General features: G+C 48.9%; 6 protein-coding genes and 1 non-coding gene across 7 annotated transcripts; 4 read left to right on the top strand and 3 right to left on the bottom strand.

Moving 5' to 3' along the window:
- Positions 1–2,822: 2,822 nt before the first annotated feature.
- On the bottom strand, positions 2,823–4,483 carry BO85DRAFT_391558 (kinase-like protein). The gene is made up of 2 exons (XM_025656815.1): positions 4,412–4,483; positions 2,823–4,352 (listed from the first exon to the last, which is right to left on the bottom strand). Exons 1-2 carry the CDS (start codon positions 4,429–4,431, stop codon positions 2,939–2,941), a joined length of 1,434 nt encoding a protein of 477 aa, XP_025518062.1. The 5' UTR covers positions 4,432–4,483; the 3' UTR covers positions 2,823–2,938.
- Positions 4,484–4,605: 122 nt separating this feature from the next.
- On the top strand, positions 4,606–5,921 carry BO85DRAFT_446717 (uncharacterized protein). The gene has a single exon (XM_025659564.1). It carries the CDS (start codon positions 5,057–5,059, stop codon positions 5,699–5,701), a length of 645 nt encoding a protein of 214 aa, XP_025518063.1. The 5' UTR covers positions 4,606–5,056; the 3' UTR covers positions 5,702–5,921.
- Positions 5,885–7,110, bottom strand: BO85DRAFT_446718 (uncharacterized protein). The gene is made up of 2 exons (XM_025659565.1): positions 6,613–7,110; positions 5,885–6,551 (listed from the first exon to the last, which is right to left on the bottom strand). Exons 1-2 carry the CDS (start codon positions 6,626–6,628, stop codon positions 6,226–6,228), a joined length of 342 nt encoding a protein of 113 aa, XP_025518064.1. The 5' UTR covers positions 6,629–7,110; the 3' UTR covers positions 5,885–6,225.
- Positions 7,111–7,238: 128 nt separating this feature from the next.
- BO85DRAFT_t67 lies at positions 7,239–7,326 on the top strand. The gene has a single exon. It is a non-coding gene; the product is annotated as a tRNA-Tyr (tRNA).
- A 651-nt stretch (positions 7,327–7,977) lies between these two features.
- Positions 7,978–12,745, top strand: BO85DRAFT_415216 (NACHT and WD40 domain protein; the record flags this gene model as incomplete). The annotated part of the gene is made up of 3 exons (XM_025657674.1): positions 7,978–8,604; positions 8,658–10,568; positions 10,631–12,745. 3 exons carry the CDS (start codon positions 7,978–7,980, stop codon positions 12,644–12,646), a joined length of 4,554 nt encoding a protein of 1,517 aa, XP_025518065.1. The 3' UTR covers positions 12,647–12,745.
- A 2,085-nt stretch (positions 12,746–14,830) lies between these two features.
- Positions 14,831–16,481, top strand: BO85DRAFT_466748 (glycoside hydrolase family 16 protein; the record flags this gene model as incomplete). The annotated part of the gene is made up of 3 exons (XM_025662143.1): positions 14,831–15,284; positions 15,355–15,808; positions 15,891–16,481. Exons 1-3 carry the CDS (start codon positions 14,863–14,865, stop codon positions 16,479–16,481), a joined length of 1,467 nt encoding a protein of 488 aa, XP_025518066.1. The 5' UTR covers positions 14,831–14,862.
- A 776-nt stretch (positions 16,482–17,257) lies between these two features.
- On the bottom strand, positions 17,258–19,052 carry bfr1 (putative nuclear segregation protein (Bfr1); the record flags this gene model as incomplete). Its single annotated transcript, XM_025658547.1, has 3 exons — positions 17,258–17,467; positions 17,520–18,701; positions 18,924–19,052. The coding sequence occupies 3 exons, from the start codon at positions 19,050–19,052 to the stop codon at positions 17,258–17,260; spliced, it is 1,521 nt and encodes a 506-aa protein (XP_025518067.1).
- Between the last annotated feature and the right edge of the window lie 89 nt (positions 19,053–19,141).

Consider the following 19,141-nt stretch of genomic DNA (forward strand, 5'->3'; position numbering starts at 1 on the left):
TTTAATGACAGCCACATTCATCTTGTCACTTCCCATCCCCAGAGCATCGATCATGTTAGCCTCCTGTCGTTGAAGCCACACCCGTATCGCCATTTTGCTTGGACTTTTGTACGGTATCCAGCAAAAGGTGGTGCCGGTGTTAACCCTGACTGGCGGAACTAATAAAGCCATCTATTAGCAGTTCAGGCTGCTTATGGTAACACGGATTACTCCGATTCTACTGTATTCCACAGTCGCTGAGACACCATCCCTTCTAGATCAGGGAAATGCCAGACACCCAGCACCCAGGCACCTGCGGTGAGTGCGGAGTAGCTCTGAACTTATCACTCGAACATTTAAATGCGGAACCCAAAACTGTTTGCATGATTGATTTTGTGTACCTATGAATCAACAAAGGCAACCCCCGGCTCGAAGGCATGATCCGCGGCCAACAATTGAAGTTTTGGCAACCAGTTTGCATAAATCGCGTGGTCGACATAATGCTCGCTGGCTTGGTGATGGGGGCAATAATCGCTGATGTTGTGGGGGTGGGAGCCACTTATACTATTTGATATCATTGGTATGAGCCCTCGCATGCCGTATATCTGCCTCAGGGACCGGTGCCGGATAATGGTCAGATAAATGCTCGTCCGTTATTTTACCTATTACTGCAAAGCCTGTCTAATACAATTGAGCGTCTCCGATGTCGGCAAGGGGTCAAATGGTTGCGATGTTACTGTGGAGATATAATTGCTGCGGTGACTGTATTGCTCGGACTACGGTGTCCGACGAACAGAGTACACAGGAACCAGGTTCTGCGAGGTCAGGGATCCTAATATCTTAACCGATGTATGACGGGATTACCTACTGGGCTCTGTCAGATCTTATGACCCTATTCATGAGCAAGCTTGGATGCGCGCCTGTCTATCTCAAGCTTACAGACGTGGCATCGGGCCTCTCATCGAGCTTTACATGTGGGGACGTACAAGAACCAGGGCTCACGCAATCGCAATAGTTCCGGTCTGAATAGCTTGCACTTCAGAATGATCACCGTGGGCCCAAACGAAATTCGGGTGAAGACGATCGAGGGCCCTATTCTGATCCCCAATGTGACCGCGACGAATGGTCTAGGGTTCCATGAAGATCCAAGATGTATCGCATCGTCATGGTCGTCGAATGGAACAAGACAACACGGTGGAAAAGGGCGTCCGCTACGTTGACGAGAGTACCAATACGTAAAAGGGAATTCAACCGCTGTCTTGACGATATCTGGAAGGGTCTCCTGATTGAAGCCCTAGAAATTGCAATAATCAAACTGTCGGTACCTAATCACTACGAACTTCTTACTCAAGAGAAATTATTTCCTTCCCAATTTTCCAGTATTACTTGCCTCTTCGTTCGGTGTGCCATACCTATCATGCCCAAGCCCGTTCCAAATATGAGTCGAAAGGGGAAGCTCACTGCTGAGACATACATACTGTATTAGTAATATATGGCTCGCATCAACCCCGGAGGACAATATATCCCCTCATGGTGTTGAACCCAACGATAGCAGAGACCTAGGTTAGCAAGAGAGCACCGCTGCCAGGCAGCAGACTTCAAAGGCAAAAGGCGGATCTGGCGCAATAGCAAAAATATGTTTAATAGGCTTTAATAAACCAAGCATGTTTCAGATGCACTGCCCAATTGTGGCTGATCTGCCACCATATTTTCCGGCAGTCCAGTCATATCGGAGCTTGTCGTACACAGAGAACACAGGGGAATCTCTTGACCCAAGTGGTCTAAGTCACTCTGTTCAAGTGCCTGTCTTTCCTCGATACATGCATGAGGTTACACCTGTGTCTGCGGGGTCATACTGCAACATTCATGTATTGAGAGTGCAGTTCAATCCTGCCTGGTCTTTTGGCGAAACTTTCACAGCTCAGGTCGTTGTTGGAGTTGCGGGCATAGAGCCAAACTGCAATATATATAAAGTCCGGGTGGACGGATCCATAGCCAAAATGTCCATAGCATCACATAATTGTCTGGAAAACTGGCTTGCGATGAAGACATCATCATACTTTGAATAAACGATTACGCAGATCTATGTACTACTACTTACCGACTAGCGAATGTCTGTCTCGAGACTATCCACAAAACAGCGTCCCAGAGCTCATTAATGTGGACTTTCGGGTAATACCTACATTGTTGCAGATCTTACGCTGGAAACCACGGGTGTGTCTTTATTGGCCCATCACCATCTTCTTCTTCTCTATCACTAGGAATTACAGAGCTTGTGCTATAGTGCTGATACTTCTGACTATGATACTGCTCCTGGTGCTACCGAGTGTCAGGACCGGTTCTTATGGCTCACACTGAACAGTGTCGTTAGGTTTCATGGTGGATTTTGATTATCAAGAACTTTGAGATACGCGCAGTGTATCAGTATCAAAGGTTATAGAAATATATAACCATGCAAGCGATGAATTTTTTCAGCCACTGGCCTTTTGGAATCTGCATAGAGTCCTTTTTGTTCATCATGTTCGGGAAAAAGAATGCTTTGAGTAGGGAAAGAATTCGAAGACATGGGAGATTCTATTTGCGGCATCCAATTGTAAACAGAGTGGAAGGAGTATCCTCATAGTGTTTCATATGAGTCGAAATCAATATCAACATTTCTGGAATTCGAGCATTATTCATTTCATGGTTTCTTGTCGGTTCCTAATTGGTAGAGTTACAAGATGCTAGGACCCCTATTGCCTATGGTAAACCTTATTACTTTAATACTGCATACTATCGTAGATCTCATGGAGAAGTTGGGTAGCAATGGCATGCTATCGAATGACCCATGGGATATTATGATTATAGTTCCTTCCTTATATATAGAAGTCATAGTTACCATAGCCTTTCTACTCTAATATCAGTGTCCATCACTTCACCTAAGCAGCAAGTATTGAGAGTACGATTCCACCTTTTGCTCCTAAGCAGTATTGCGAATCTTCTCATATTCAGGCAATGCCCATTTCACCATCCATTCCGACTCAAGGACCTGTTGAGCAGAAGGGCGATCTTCCGGCCTGAAGCGAAGCATAGAGCGTAACATCAAAATAAAAGCATCGCGTTCTTTTAATTCAAAAGGTGGCATTCCCTCCCGTATCCGCGACCGCTGCATGTGTTGTTCGAATCGATCCTCCCATGACTGAGTCGGAGATGTGGGAGGTTGGTGAGTCGACTTGCTATCCTTCTTTCGAATTTCTTTCCATTTAGTGAGCCACTCGGGGGGCAGCGGGCCAAGTAGGTCAACTTGTTGGCTAGTCATGTCGTCATCATTTGTAAGGAGGCCTTCAAATAGTGTTCTTTGTCCCATAATATCCCAGATGGTGCAGGCAAGTGTCCATATATCAGACGAAAAGGTCAGAGGCTGGGTTGGCTCAAACCGGGCCTCCGGGGGACGGACCAGCAGAGGTGTATGAGACTCGATTTTTTGTTCGTGAGTGGGACAGAATGCTTCGCCAAAGTCTGAAAGACAAATCTTGGCTTCTGGGAGCGTCACATCCTCACTTACAGCTCCGAGCCATATAGGTACTACACCATATTGTGGCACCTCTGGCGGAATCTTTTGACCATCTAATCGATTTACTGGCTCCAATACCGGTTCTCCATACTTTTCGTACAGCATGTCAGTCGAAAGTTTGTCAAAGTCACGGCAAAGCCGAAGTAGAATATTCCCACGGTGAAGGTCCCTATGGACGATACCTTGGGAGTGGGTGTACTGAACAGCAATTATAAGCTGCGCTACTATCGCTCGGGATACCTCAAGCTGAAAGAGACTGATCCATGATCCATTCTTTGCGTCTGACAGGCTCATTCGTGCTGGTCTGGTGACATAGCAGGTGTGGTTGCCATTGGGGCCTTGTATGTTGAAGATGTCTGAAATTGTAGGGAACAAATCTCGGTCTAAGCGTGACGATTGCTGGGGTTGCGACAGTCTGGACAGCACGCTGTTTTCGGGGGTGTTCGAATCCGCTGTACAGATTTTCAATGCAACATATCTCTTGGAAACTTTATCGCGGGCCAGCCAAATGGTCGAGTATGTACCATGGCCAAGTTTATGAACTACCCGATAGCGATGGTGGAAACAGTCCCCGATTGTAACTGGATGATAGCCCCCAGCTTCATAATATTCCATTCTTTCCACATCTTCAATGGGTTCGTAAATGACACGAGTGGTTTTCTTGGCAGGTCCTGTTCCTCTGTATCTAGTCAAAGAAAATACTCGATAAATTCGACGGGGAAGAAATGGCTGGCTGGCTCTGAGAGGGAGGTCATAACAGGGGAAGGGGACGGTTAAGCGTAGGGGCTGCCTGAGCAAGAGGCATGGCTTCCTCATGTTGCTATTGCAGTATTAGCTCCTCGGAACTGAATCCACGTGTAGGATATATAGTAGAATTACGGAATAATGTGACTATGCATCAGTCAGATGCGAGTAAGAATATGGAGTGTGGGGGAAATAGCGACAGTAAACATGCAGCCAAACACACAGCGGTAAGAGAAGAGACGGTGGAGCAGCAGCAGCAACACAGCATAGATCGATAAGGCACCCAAGCATTTCCGATCTGCGCCTTGATCCACCGTCACATTCCAACGTTCAATGACAATCGAGCGGACAATAACTCAACGTATCAATCAATCAAACCAAGTAAATACTCAAATTATTGTTCAGGTACAAAGTCAGTACCCAGTGTCTTACATCCTCCACGCTGATTCGCGAATCCCAGCATCGAGCCTTGCTGTCGATCGCATCCCATCCCATCATCCCAGCCACCGATTAATCCCCAAAACCCACTGTCAATGCGCTCCGCCCCATCACTTCGTCTTTTCCATCCTCTTCTTCTTTTCATCTACATTCCCTGCCTCTTAGCATTTTTATTCTGATCGTGAGGTCATTATCCCACTACATCCATGTCTACACCACCACCCTCCCCTCGATGAAACATATCCATCTACTACAACTACTACTACAACTGGATCTACCCGCCTGGATCCCCGCCTCCACTACTATAATCTCCATCTCCACCTCCACCACCAACAAACCACAATGACTCCAATCCCGATCCCACGAATACCACCACCACCAAACCTCAACCTCCACATCTCACTTCCCTTCACACAAAAATCTCAACCATCCATTCTATCTCTCCGAAGCATCATCCCCTCCGCCCTCAAACGCTCCTCCGCCGCCTTCATCCCCGGAACCTACAACAGTAACGGCCTTTCCCCCGGCGCCGTCGCCGGCGTCATCATCGGCAGCGTTCTAGGATTCATCTTCCTCCTCTACTTAATATTCCTGGCGTTGGGTGCCGGGCGGCGCTTCTCCAGCGAGCCCAGCACGGCGACGTCGGCAACGATGTCGGAGGTGGTGGTGGAGGAAGAGGGAAGCTCGATTTCGCGACGACCACCGCGACGTCGGCGGCGCGAGGTTGTCGAGGAGGTCATTGAGAGCGGTGGGAGTCGGCGGAGTCGCAGGTCAAGAGCGAGTCGGGGGAGGGATTCACGCATTGTTGTGGAAGAGTCGGTTACGTCGTCTGGTCCGTCGAATGTGGTTGAGGTCGAGGAGGAGCATTCCAGTGTGGAGGGTTCCGGGGGCCATGGGCGGAGGAGACGCAGTCGGCCGGGTCATTATCGGGCTGTGGATCCGTTGGCGTATGGGGGGTTGACGGAGGATGAGAGTTTGAGGTCGTAGTTGCGGGCCCCCGTGTAATGGGTGTGTTGAGTGATTGCTATTGTGTTGTGTTATATAACGCTGTCGACGTGATTTGGTTTTGAACCTTCGACGATGATTTGATACCCTGCCCTGTGATGTTTTATGATTGAGGTTAGAATTGCGAGTCAATTTTGCACGCAAGAATGTCCATGCACACGGAACTAGAGATGAATAATGTTAATTACTACCGATATAAAAATGATTGGATTTCAACGAAAGTAAACCGACTCGAGTAGTCATCCATAGACCTTGCGCCGTTAAGCGCCGACGCCAGTCAAACCTAACCTGACCTGACTGACCCGACTGAAAATCAACCAAATATAGAAACACAGACAAAACCCCGCGCGCGAACCGTGCTCCGTGAATCCTTGCGCCCAACCAAAGAATGGCAATACAGTATCAGTAGTAGTAGGCAATCGCATCCAATCTAGACGAGAAGAAAACGCAGACACCAAATCCAAACAGAAGTTAGAAATCACTGAACACACAGCACTCCTCTCATCTTAAAACAGGATATCCAAGCAGCAGCAGCAAGCCAATGCAGCCATTATACCCGCGCAGATACCACCACCCGAGGATCCGCCCCGGTCTTGTCCGGCATAGTAACCTTGTTGCTGCTGCGGCGGAGGATAGTACATCGGCTGGCCTTGAGGCGGAGGAGAACCGTAGTATCCCTGCTGCGGCGGGGGACCATAGCCCTGGGGCGGATATCCCTGGTTGTAGCCTTGTTGAGGGTAACCGCCCTGCTGGTAGTAGTCTTGCGATGCGCCTTGGTGGTAGGGGCCGGCGTCGTGGGTGGGAGGAGGGTAGGACGGAGGAGGCTGATCCTGTTGTTCAATATCGGTCAGTGGTGAAGTGAGAATTGGCGAGAAGGTTGACTCAACATACAGGTTTGTTGTAGGACATTTTTAATAAGGAGACAGTCGCAAGTCTTTCAGACGCGATATCAGTGATTATGCGGTCTTTTGTTGCGGTGAGGAATGCCTGACGGCGCAGTTTAGGCTTCTGATAGGAATGAGAGTCTTCTCTATAATGCGGAATGTGCGGAGAGGAAAAAGAGGGGAGGGTGATGGATGTGAGGAGAAAAAGTCGGGAAAAGAGACGAGAAGAAGCGCCGAGCGAAACCAACGATGGATGGCAGCTTGGCGAGTGGTCCGGATTAGGCAACCGGCTATGTCGGTCTACGCGGGCGGAATTGGGGATGTTGGGGAGAACAAAGATGTCGTGCAGATGCCAACTACTGGGCTTATGTGTCTACAGTCTCGTGGTGCCAGACGAAACACACAAACATTGGAGTGTTTCTGTCACACAGCGTCTTGTTTCATCCGAGATGCTGATGAAGCGTAGGCTGCCCTGAACGTGACTTCGCTACCAAATCGGTGGTTGGGGAAAGAGGGGAAAACATGACGAATATCTTATCTTGGCGTGGTGGCTGACGATGGTTGCCATTTTTAGTATTTACTTGTGACAAATTGCTCAATATCATGACAAGGCAAGTTGCAGAGTACAACAAGAACCCCCGATGGTCTAGTTGGTTATGGCGTTCGGCTGTAATGGTAATTATTGTAACCGAAAAATCACCAGTTCGATTCTGGTTCGGGGGATCATCTTTTTGGTTTTCTTTTTTCCTCTTTCTTGGAGACCCACGACTCAGGTAATATTGCACCAACTCTCTATTTTTGTTTCCTGCTGTACGTAGACACTAGAGTAGTGCCTGATACGTTTTAATCTTGCAGTTAGGTGGACTTAGAACGATAGTAGTATGTGTACGCTAGTACTATTAGTGATGTTCAAGAGAGCCATAGTACCTTAACCACGGCACCAGTATATATATTGAACGGTCAGTAGAAATCTCAAACAATGAAACAGTTTTTATAGTGATTTGATACTTGCGAGATAGAATAATTGGGACCAAGATTCAAGTACATTGACCGATGTATCTGTTCTATAAGCTCATCAACTCGGCAAATGATAATCATATCCATTCTTTCCAGCGTGGGCCAGCCGGTACATGTACCTGCTGCATGTTTAGCGCCAATGATCCTACATTGAGAGCCACTCAGCATTCACCACACTAACCCGAGGCTGAGCAGCATGTTTGGTTCCTATCGCATTTAAATTAGGCAACGAACGCCTGACGACCTTCCTCTTTTCAGCCTCGCGAGCCGAACACATTCAGTCCAGGACTCTATCACTGATCGGTTTCTATTGCGATTGCACTACAAGAATTTTTCAATACCTCACAGCGTCCCAGAATGCCATCGTGCAAGTCTGGGTGTCTTTCGACATTGCTTGGGGGTTTTAGGAAAGACAGACATGCAGAGGAGGGAAGGCACGAGGCAGACGACCAAAAGGTCGAGGAAAATGACGAGAGCACCCCTGCAAAAGGCTCTCCCAGCAGTGACGCTGCTGGCAACGTTAGTCAAACTACAGAATTGCGACAAGATGATGGATTACTTGCTACTGATGACAAGACTACCAGTGACGCTGATGGACACCGTGGACAACAGGTCATTAACCAGGCGGATTCTATCCACAAAGCTCTCTGGGACAAGGCCTATAACAACCTCAAAAATGACCCGGCAAAGACAGAATACGTTTCACGGTATGAGGAACTGCTTCAAAGGGTATTTCTGAGCCAATACACGGCCGAGAAAGTAGTCGAAACAAATGAGTATTCCCAGCACCTTGGAGAAGAGCAAATGAAAAAGGTGGTCGAAGAAGGCCTTGTGAGGATTGAGAAATACAAGAAAGCTATTGAGAATTCGGAGAGCACTGTCAATGTAATTAAGCAGCTCAAGGCCATTCTTGACATTCCTCTGAAGAATGTCTCTCAGACTGCGCTGCCGTGGGCCGTCATCTCATCAAGCATTGATGTAAGTGTTCTAACTCTGATATTTCAATACAGACACTGAAGAACTACCACTATGACTAGATATTGCTCAAGCCAGTTAGCACTGGAGCAGCTCTCTACAACGGCGTAGCTTATGCGATCTCCAGAATCGAGTGGTACTCCAAGTTGACTGACAAAGTCCTATGCGAGGACAGCATGAAAGATGAAAAGTCGCTACACGGGATACGAGAGGACATCGCTGGGCGAATCACGTCGTTATACGAGTCATTGTTGCTCTACCAGATCAAGAGCGTCTGTTTCTACTACAGAAAGTATCAGCTCTTAGTGTGGGCCCGCGGATTGCTAGAGCTGGATGATTGGAGTGGCGAAATAAAACACATCCAGGAGGCAGAAGATGCTCTTTCCAGAGATTGCGCGCTGTACGACATGGAACAATTGAAGGACCAAATGAGAGCGATGATCATGGACACCAAGACAGCGGAAGACTCACAGGAATTCCAGAAGCGTTTACAGGCTATACGTCGCGTCGATCCGCAGGCAACCGTCAAAACTATCCAAGTTTTGAAAGAGAGTGTCATGGATGACCTATATACTTGGGTCTTTAATACCGAGCAATTCAAAAGTTTTAGGTGTTGGGGAGAGAAGGCGCCTAGACGACTGTGGATCAGTGGGCAGGCTGGAACTGGAAAGACAATGCTTTCAATAGGCACTATAAAAGAACTGCAAACACGGGGCCTCAGGGATCCAGTGGCCCCCACGATCCTATACTTCTTCTGCCAACACACCGATGCAGATTTGAACAACGGGGTTGCAGTACTCCAAAGCCTGGTGTGGATGCTTCTCCGGCAACAGCCCCACTTAAGCTCACACCTTGACGAGCAATTCTCTCATTCAGGACAGAAATTCATCAGTGATTGCAACTCATTCGCTACATGGTGTGATCTGTTGACAAGTATGCTGATAGATTCAGCTCGTGTCATAATTGCCGTCGACGCTCTTGATGAATGTGAGGAAGGTTCGCGCAGGCAACTATTGCGATTCATGAACGGGATTATTACCAAGGAAAGAATGTCCCATGTCAAATGGTTCATCACCAGTCGGCCACTATTGGAGATTCCAGACAGCCGACCTGAGACAACACTACAATACCATAGGCTTCTGCTGCTGGATGATCATAACCTCATTCCCTGGATAAACGCTTATATCGATCGGAAGGTCCAGGTGCTTCGAGACAAAGCTCAGAACCAAGAGCGTGTTGATAGGATAAAAGATCAGTTACATGACCGAGCCAGCAACACGTATATTTGGGTTTCTTTAGTATTCGAGGAGATAGAAAATGCACCCGAGGCCCGGTGGCAGAAAGTCATTGAAGATACCCCACGGCAGCTGAATGAGTTATATGATTATCTGCTCAGGCAACTGCCCTGGCTGGAATGCAAATCCGTTCTGTGTGTTGCAATGGTGGCACGCAGGCCTTTGTCTTTGTGGGAAATTGAGCAACTTACGGGAATGGAAACAGGTGTCAATGCAGGAAGGGACTATGTAACTGGGTGCAGGTCGTTCCTGAGTATCCGTGGCGAGATGGTGTATTTCATCCACCAGACTGCTCAAGACTGGCTACTTTTGAACCAGCACCAGCTTCGTGACGGGTTTTCGCAAGACCATGGCGGGCTTGAGAAGTGCATTCATCGCGAAATCCTCGAAAACTCAATGGAAGGAATGAAGAAGACGTTGAGCGAGAACATATATCAGCTTCCTCACTATGACATTGCTATAGAAGAGATTGAAACACCCTCACAAGATCCACTTGCACCGATTCGCTACGCTTGTCAATACTGGGCCTACCATCTCAAGGAAGGTGAGCTTAAGACAGATATTGACCTGCTTGGCTTTTTACGTCAGTGCTTTCTTCACTGGCTGGAGGCGTTGGCCTTGATGAGAATCATGCCCGAAACAGTGGGAATTATTGACATGTTAAGTTCCATGCCCGTAGTATGTAAAGGCTGATGATTTTTTTTTTTGTTTATACTATGTCCCTGACACATAAAGCTTAGATGACGTCAAACCCTGAAGTACGCGATTTTTTGCTGGATGCAAAGCGATTTGTCTGGAGGCACCAACAAACACTTATGATTGCACCACTTCAAGTCTACGTTGCGCTTATGTTTACTCCAAAGACTAGCCTAGTGCGGAACTCAGGAGCACTCCCAGAATGGATCCTCCAGGGACCAGATATAGAAGAGAACTGGGGGTCTCTACTACAGACCTTCGAGCATTCATCAAGTGCGCTGTCTGTGACCTTGTCTCCCAGTGACCGAATTATTGCAGGCACAGATGGGAATATGGTAAGAATATGGGATGCAAGAACAGGCATTATGATCAGATGCCTCCTTGTTGAGGAGTATGATTTCATTGAACCATGGGACGCTGTTCATTGGGTCCATTTCACCTCAGACAGTCAACTGTTGCTCGCTTCTACAACGCAGAAAGTATTTGTTTGGGATACAGTTACGTGGGAAATGTCACATACAGTGGGGTGCACTGATGGCATTGACTACATTACAGTGTCTCCTAACAGCCTGTTACTTGCATGCTTACACGGAGACGGAAGAATAACTCTGTGGCAAAGGAACGGCACCTCATGGAGACTCAGATGGACTCACCACAGCTCAGGTGCAAATTGGCAACGTATCGAACCGGCTTGTCTATCATTCTCATTTAATAACCGCCTACTCGCTTATACTATGTATCCGAGCAGCTTCGGAGTCTTGGACACAGAACGCGGCAAATTACACCAAGCAGCTGTGCCTTGGGGGGTTCGGGGTCGTTTGAACGCAGTCAAGTTTTGTCGAGACGGCAAACTTCTGCTACAAGCAGATGATACTATCGAGATATGGCGGCATGAAGACAAGTGGGAACTGGACTGCACATTTGAATTACCGATGATTCCCACAAATATTGCAGTCTCTCCCAATGATAGGCTTATTGCATTATCAGGAGACGGTTCAGCAATACACGTGGTGGATAGACAGGAAGGGATGATCGTGCAAACTTTAAGGGGCCACACATCCGAGGCTTGTGATTTAGCCTTCTCTTCGGACGGTCAATTCCTTGTGTCGAGTGGATCTGATATTACAATCAGACTATGGGTAATTGCACCTGAGGAGTACGACAAAGTCCCAGTAGAGCAATGTGAAGCAATCGAAGGTGTGGCACTCTCCGCGGATGGCTCCTTATTCGTCACAGTAAGACCCATGGGAAAAATTGAAACATGGAATGGATATACGGAAGAGCATCAAAAAACGCTCAAAGCACCTAGACTTAATATCGTTGAATTCACCGTGACTATTTCTCCAGACAACAAGCTGGTGGCATGGGTATCTGACGACGGGTGCGTCGCGGTATGGGATGCAGAGACGGGTCAGGTTATTGCGACCCAAGACAGAAGACTACGGTCTCGGAGATTTTGCCCATGCTGTTATTTGCAATTCTCTTCCACCAGCAAGCTACTGGGCTGGATAGAAGACGTTGGTACTATCCGTGTGTGGAGCATACAGCCATGCCGTCTTTTGAAAGAGTATCAGGGGGGAGATGGTATCAAGTATACGGTTTCCACTATTCGTCGAAAGGGACGAGAAAAATTGTCACTTGTTCTCCAAGCCCTAGAGAATGAGCTCAACATGAGTAAGGAAGTAGGGTACAGTCCAGAGAATTGCCTCTCCCAAGATGATGCCGCACATACTCCAAGAATTACCGTTGAAGATGATTGGGTGGTCTTGGGGGAGCAGAAAAGCATCTGGTTGCCCCCGGAATATCGGCCTTGGTGGTTGTATGGCGGCTGGGATGCTCAAAGCAATGTACTTGTCATTGGACTTGAATCTGGCAGATTTTACTCCATTCGGTTCAACCCCCACGAGATGTCAGCTGGGCAATTGCAACGGGACGATGCTGAGGAAGATTATGATACCGACAGTTCAAGTGGCTCATTACCTTATTATTCTTATGTTCAGGACGAATCTGCCAGCGACGGTCTTCCTTCTGACTCGGAAAATTCGGCTGATGGAGAATGATGAAGCTCAACCTGTTCTTCGCATATCCTGCTCCACTCTAGTCTAAACGCATTACCCTTGCATTACAGTTAATCTACACTTCTCTGTACTCTCCTGCTGTTATATAAAGCCAGGTTGACCATAAGTAAATAGTGCGCTTTCAGTAAGCTTCTTAGTACTGTCTCTCGATTGTATGGCTAGTTACTCATTCCTGATCCTCTAATGTCACATGGACTCACAAAGAATGTATGGTTAACAACCTATTTTATGACATGTTGCAAATTGAATCTGTATTCATCTTTAAGTATTGATGCTCTGCTGTGGCGCACTTCTAAATGCACTTGCATCTCTGCTTCACCTTGTACCGCTGCCTGGAAGCTAGCCAATAAGAAGAAACCTTACAGCGAGACCCCAGTGATCTTGATCAAATCAAATCACAAAGCCTTAAAAAAAATGACAGAACTCTACTATTACTGGCCACAGGACTACCAGTAATACTGATATATTCCACAGACAATGGACCACCAATCAGGCAGCTTCCATCAACGAAATTACTGGTGTAAGACCTCAAAAAAAAGATCCAAAACAGACCCGGAAAAGGCATAGGTATTGATTGCATGTTAAGGTATGGAAAGCTGCTTGGAAGATCTTCTATTTGCCTTTATCTATTTTCTCTTCTTACATTCAACCACACTCTCATCTATTTTTGCTTCTACTGCAGCTTCCGAAACTAGCGCAATTGTCGCTTCCAAGTGTCTTCCACCACATTATCCTTCCTTATCCTTCTTTCTTCGGTCGACAAATCGCACCTTTCGAACGGTGCTAAGGCTATTTCAAGGACAGTGGGTCCCTCATCGCTCAGCCCAATCTGAAACTGCGCCGAAGCTAATATGGATCAAGCACGGAAGAGCTAGGCTAATCGTGAGCCGACGAGGGTCTGGAGTCTACTTTGCACGCTAAAACAGCACCGCCACAGCAGCCCAATTGAAGGCATTCGTCATCTCCAACGACACGTAAGTACGCCATTCTCTCCAATTGTGAGCTCAACTGAGAAACTGACCTTGAGAAAGGGGCTCGCGATGTTGGACAGCCTACATTCGCTGGAAAAAGCAGTCTATCTCAAATAACTAGTCGCCTTTTTCCCACGTCGAAGCTCGGGAAATTAGTACACTATGAAGTTTTAGACATGATCTGGCAGTCAGGACAAGAATCCTGTTCAGTGTGATGCCTTCCTTCGTGCTGCAAACAGACAATAATTACTCGAGACGAGCCATGGATATGTTCTGGCAACGGGTCTTGCCCGGGTCTGTCGGCTACGGAGCATACGTATGCCCCGGACAACCCTGATTTCAGAAGTCAATCAGACCCTGAGAAAGTCTGCCAAGTTGAACAAGGGTCTGTCTCAATGCATAATGGGACTCGACACAATTTTTCGGTCTCAGCACAGGTTCAGTTCCGGCACCTCTAGCCCGCCGAGCAACAGGAACATAAAAGGTAAATCATCCGACCCCGAACAAAGTATACGCACTCGAAAACAATCCAAATTCAGTCAATTCATCCTCATTTATCCATATCGCTCGTCCCGCTTCAAATATTTTTGCTATGGCACAAACCCCGCGCAGCCTTGCTGGCCAGCCGCTCATTCGTGGCTTACGCGCTAACTCATGGCCGCATTGCGTAAGCGCTCCACCAAGTATGTGTGGCATCGATATCAACATCTTTTCCACCGTTTGAACATGCATGAGCTGTATGCTTAATAGCCATGTTATTTGACGGGGCCACTCGTGCACGAGTCAGCATTCGAAACCTGGTAGAAAGACGCAACCCACCCATCTTGGCCTGTAGATCTCATGCAGCTGCAGCGCGTTCCCTCACCATATTAATTTCCCTTGCTATTCTCGGCGAGCCCTACGCCTACCAGCCTTAACGGTTGGTTTATCTATGCTAAGCCGAATAAGCGCTTACGTATGTCTTCGTTTTTCGGCATGATCCCTTCGGGTCGATCAAGTCATTGCAACAGCCGGGCTCCGCGAGGGACCGGCCAACAAACCAATGGAAAAGCTTTGGTATGAATCCTGATGCTTTTACTTATGCACTAGCTGACCTTTTTCTGTCTTAAGGGGCTCCATGATACCCTGGCGATCTAAGCCTATTGTATAGCTTGCCAGGTCATTGCTTGAATAAGATGGAGTGCGGATCCAGAGGGTCTGTCATCCTCCAGGCCTATTTTCCTTGCGATGACTGAATCCTCAAACATGTCCTACAGAAACTTATCCAGTCTAGACGTCTCGGATAGGGCAGGTCTCCCGGACTACGAGTTACACAATGTGCCTGTTGCACCGCCGTATACAGCCACTGCATCGGCCCCTGCAGCTGCAGGAGCAGCAGAAACAGCACAGAAAGCAACTGTTGCAAAAGGCGCCGGAGGACCGTGGTATGACCCGCGCTCATGGTCAGTGTTAACGAAATCGCTCGTCGCCGGAGGTGTGGTGGTTATCATTGTTGCGCTCGTCGTGGGCATCTACGAGGGCACGAAATCATCCTCATATCCCGATTACTCTGCCCTGAGCTATAAGCTCGCAGACACATACTCGGGCTCTTCATTCTTCGACGAGTTCGAATACTACACAGCCACCGACACAACAGACGGATTCGTGGAGTATGTGCAAATCATCCACACATCTCCCTCCATATACACACACAAAAGAACACAACTAACCCTACACCAGCTACGTCGACAGCACGACCGCCTCATCAATGAACCTAACCTACGCCTCCAGCTCCCGCGCCGTCCTGCGCGTCGACACCAGCACCTCCAACCAAACCAGCGGCCGGAAATCCGTGCGCATCACCTCCAAGAAAACCTACAACGACGGGCTCTTCATCTTCGACATCACCCACACGCCCTACGGATGCGCCACCTGGCCCGCCCTCTGGCTCACCGACCCATCCAACTGGCCCGAACACGGCGAAATCGACGTGCTGGAATCCAACAACAAAGCCACCCACGGCAACGCCATGACCCTGCACACCTCAAGCGGATGCAAAATGGACGTGAAACGGAAAGAAACCGGCACAGCCAAATACACCAACTGCCTCAACACCGCCAACGATAACGCCGGCTGCAGCGTAACAGGCGCGAAAGCAACCTATGGCGAGAAATTCAATACTAACGGTGGTGGCGTGCGCTCTTTCCCCATCCCCGAATCCCCGAATCCATCCCCAATTCCCCACCCATACATCTGATACTGATAGAGATTGCCAGATCTACGCCATGGAACTTCGCCCCGCGGGCATCCGCGTCTGGATGTTCAGCCGTGACTCCATCCCCGACGATATCTCGAACAGCAGCAACACGCCCGACCCATCGAGCTGGGGCGAAGCACTCGCCGACTTCCCCAATACGAACTGCGACATCAGCTCGCATTTCAAGAACCAGAGTATTATCGTCAATATCGATATCTGTGGCGATTTGGCGGGGGCGAGTACCTACTACACGGATCTGTATGATTGTCCGTCGACGTGCACGAAGTGGGCGGCGGAGAATGGGGCCAACTTTACCAATGCGTATTGGGAGTTTAAGAGCTTTAAGGTTTATCAGACGAGTTCGAGTGGGAATAGTTCGAGTAGTAGTACTAGTACGGTGGCCGGGGCGTCGTCGACGGCGGAATGGTATGGGATGACTGCGTCTACGACAACGACGACAGCGGCTGGGGCGGGGAGTACGACGGGGCAGGATGGAGGGGAGGGAAGTCAGAGTGGTGGGCAGGATGGGCAGACGGGGAGTCAGGGGGGTGGAGGGCAGGAGGGGGGGAGTAGTAGTCAGAAGGAGCAGGGGGGCCAGGGAGGGTATTAATGATGATAATAGTAATAATAGTAATATCAATTGGCTACTCTCTTTGTTTCTTGGCTGAGCTTCACTGTCTATGGAATCATTGTAGAATTGGTGAGATGGTATTTGGCTAATGATCAGTGTCGATAACATAAAGCATCATAGATGATGGCATGTACAAGACTAGGACAAAGATAATGTACAGTCTACATTCAATTCTTTAGTATGTCATGATAATGAAAATCGCTCAACGTCCTACATTCGATCCGTACAACTTGCTTTTCCAATCGCTCATTCGTTACTTACACGACACGCTGCTAAACAAATCGCTGACTGAATGCTCCTGGCTGTCGCCAGTCTCGGGACTGGGAAAGATAAGAGAGGAGAATATGGTAAGACATGAAATAAGAAAAGCATAGGTAGTAAGGTAAAGGTAAGAGGAAAAAGTCAATTACACAGAAGGGATAAAAAAGGAACCCAGCCCGGGACTTGATCCGTAGACCAAACAACCGACGCTGGTAGCACGGTGATTCACGCAAAAAAACCAATACCCGTGCATATTGATTTCTGTTTTCGTAAGACAAAATGGGCATATCTCGGTAGAGGAAAGAGGGGTTAGTAGGGATAGATGGGTAGGGGTCGGGGTACACGACTCCTAGATGCAAAGAGAGAACCAAAGGATCACGCAGGGTGTAAATGTGTCAAATGCGAGTCTCGAGCTTTTGCAGATCTAACAATGAGCATGGCTGATGCAAGATGCAGATGCAATGCGATGCAACACTCTATGCTTGGCGGTTGATTTAGGCCTTCTCCTCGAGGCTGGCCTTCTGGAGCTCTTCCGACACGTCGGCAGCAGCGTCCTTCTCTTGCTTCAGCTCGGCGTCAGCGGAAACCTCGCCGTTCACACCGCTGTTCTTGAGAGCGGGCTTCTTGGCGGAGTCGGTGGCACCGTTGACGGCGGTCTCTTCCGCCTCGAGGCGGTCAATCTCCTCCTGGGCCTTCTTGATGTTCTGGACAGGTATTAGCATTTAATCTCGAGTAAAGAGAAAGGGATTAACTCACCTCCTCGGTCTTAGAGGCCTGGTTCTTCTTCCACTCGGTGATCTTGGCGGCAAGCTTCTCGATCACAGCAGGGACATCCGACTGGTTCATGGGAGGGTCAATCTTGACCTTGGCGAAGTCCTCGATCACACCAACGTTGAGGTTGAACTTGGCCTCAGTCGGGGTGCCGGGGGCGGGGCTGCCGTTGGCGCCCTTCTTGCCCTTCTTACCCTTCTTGCCGCCAGTACCAACGAAGTAGTCCTCCTCGCGGTCCTCCTTCTTGAGAACCTTCATACCCTTGAGGTTGGAGTCGTCCACGGTACGACCGACATCAGCACGGAAGCTGGAGCCCTCGTCCTTCTTCTCATCCAGACCCAGAGAAACGAAGTCGTAGGAGGGGTTGAAGTGGCGGATCAGACCCTGAGCGGTAAGGATCTCGTCGGTGTAAGCAAGACGAGAGGCCTCCTCCAGCTTCTTGTCAGCGATCTTCTTGCGCTTCTCGCGCTCGAAGGCATCGCGCTGGGCCTTCTGCTTCTCACGGCGGACTCTCCAGGCCTCATCTTCGTACTCCTTGTAGGCCTTGCGGGCCTTGTAGTAGTTGTCCTTGATTTCACGGATGGCGGTCCACTTCTTCTGCTGCTCGCCGTGGAGCTTGGTGCGCTCGTCCCTCAGGGCATTGAGGTTCTTGAAGGCACTGTCCTGCTCAGCCTTGATGGCATCGAGCTCCTTCTGGATCTCGGAGTACTTGTCGCTAAGAGCCTTGGCCTCGGGGTTGTCGAGAGTCTTCTTGAGGGAAGCGATCTGGGTCTTGAGGTCGTTGATGACCTTCTGGGCCTCCTCCAGACCGGCGAAGTTCTTGCGCTGCTTGCGCAAGTTGGAGACGTCGGACAGAATCTTGCGCTCATCGACCAGGCGGAGGGTGCCGGAGTCGACCTGCTTCTCGAGGCGGGCAATTTCGCGATCGAGTTCCTCGACGTTCTTGAAGGACATGCGCGTACGAGAGTTGTTCTGTTCGGAAATGCGAGCCTTGAGGGTAGCATCGAGGGCATTGATCTTCTCCTGGGTGCTGGAGCGAGAAGCCTTGAATCCCTGCTGCTTCTGACGGATCGAAGACAGCTCAGCGCGGAGTTCCTGCTGCTTCTTCGCGGCGGGCGAGTCCTGGTTGTTGGGCTTGGCGGTCTCGATCTTGGCCTTGATCTCGGTCTTTGATATGTGGTTAGTTTCTGAGATAACGGATAGATGATATGTTGCATTGGTCTTGCGATTGGATGAAAGGCGGAACAGCAAAGATGCAGTGTAGCGCAAAACATTCCGAATGGATAATTAGGCAGAGAAAAGGCCACGGAACGGTAATAAATCACCGCATCCAAGGTGAGAAATGCGATTGCATGATGCCAATTAAAGCAGAAAGAGATCCTCACATACCAATTTGGCCTGAACAGCGGCATGCTCCTTCTCAGCCTGAGCGAGATCGGCCTTGAAGGCCTCCTCGTTGGGCTTAGTAGGCTTCACCTTGTGCTCCGTGGCAGGAGCGGATTTGGCGTCAGCGGCCATGGTAAGAGGTGGAGAAAAGCAATAATAAGACAACACTCGACAAAATGAGCGCGATTGACCGAAATCAACCGGGAAAAAGAAAGCTCCAA

Source organism: Aspergillus piperis, assembly GCF_003184755.1.
Source record: "Aspergillus piperis CBS 112811 unplaced genomic scaffold BO85scaffold_4, whole genome shotgun sequence".
Taxonomy (NCBI): Eukaryota; Fungi; Ascomycota; class Eurotiomycetes; order Eurotiales; family Aspergillaceae; genus Aspergillus; species Aspergillus piperis.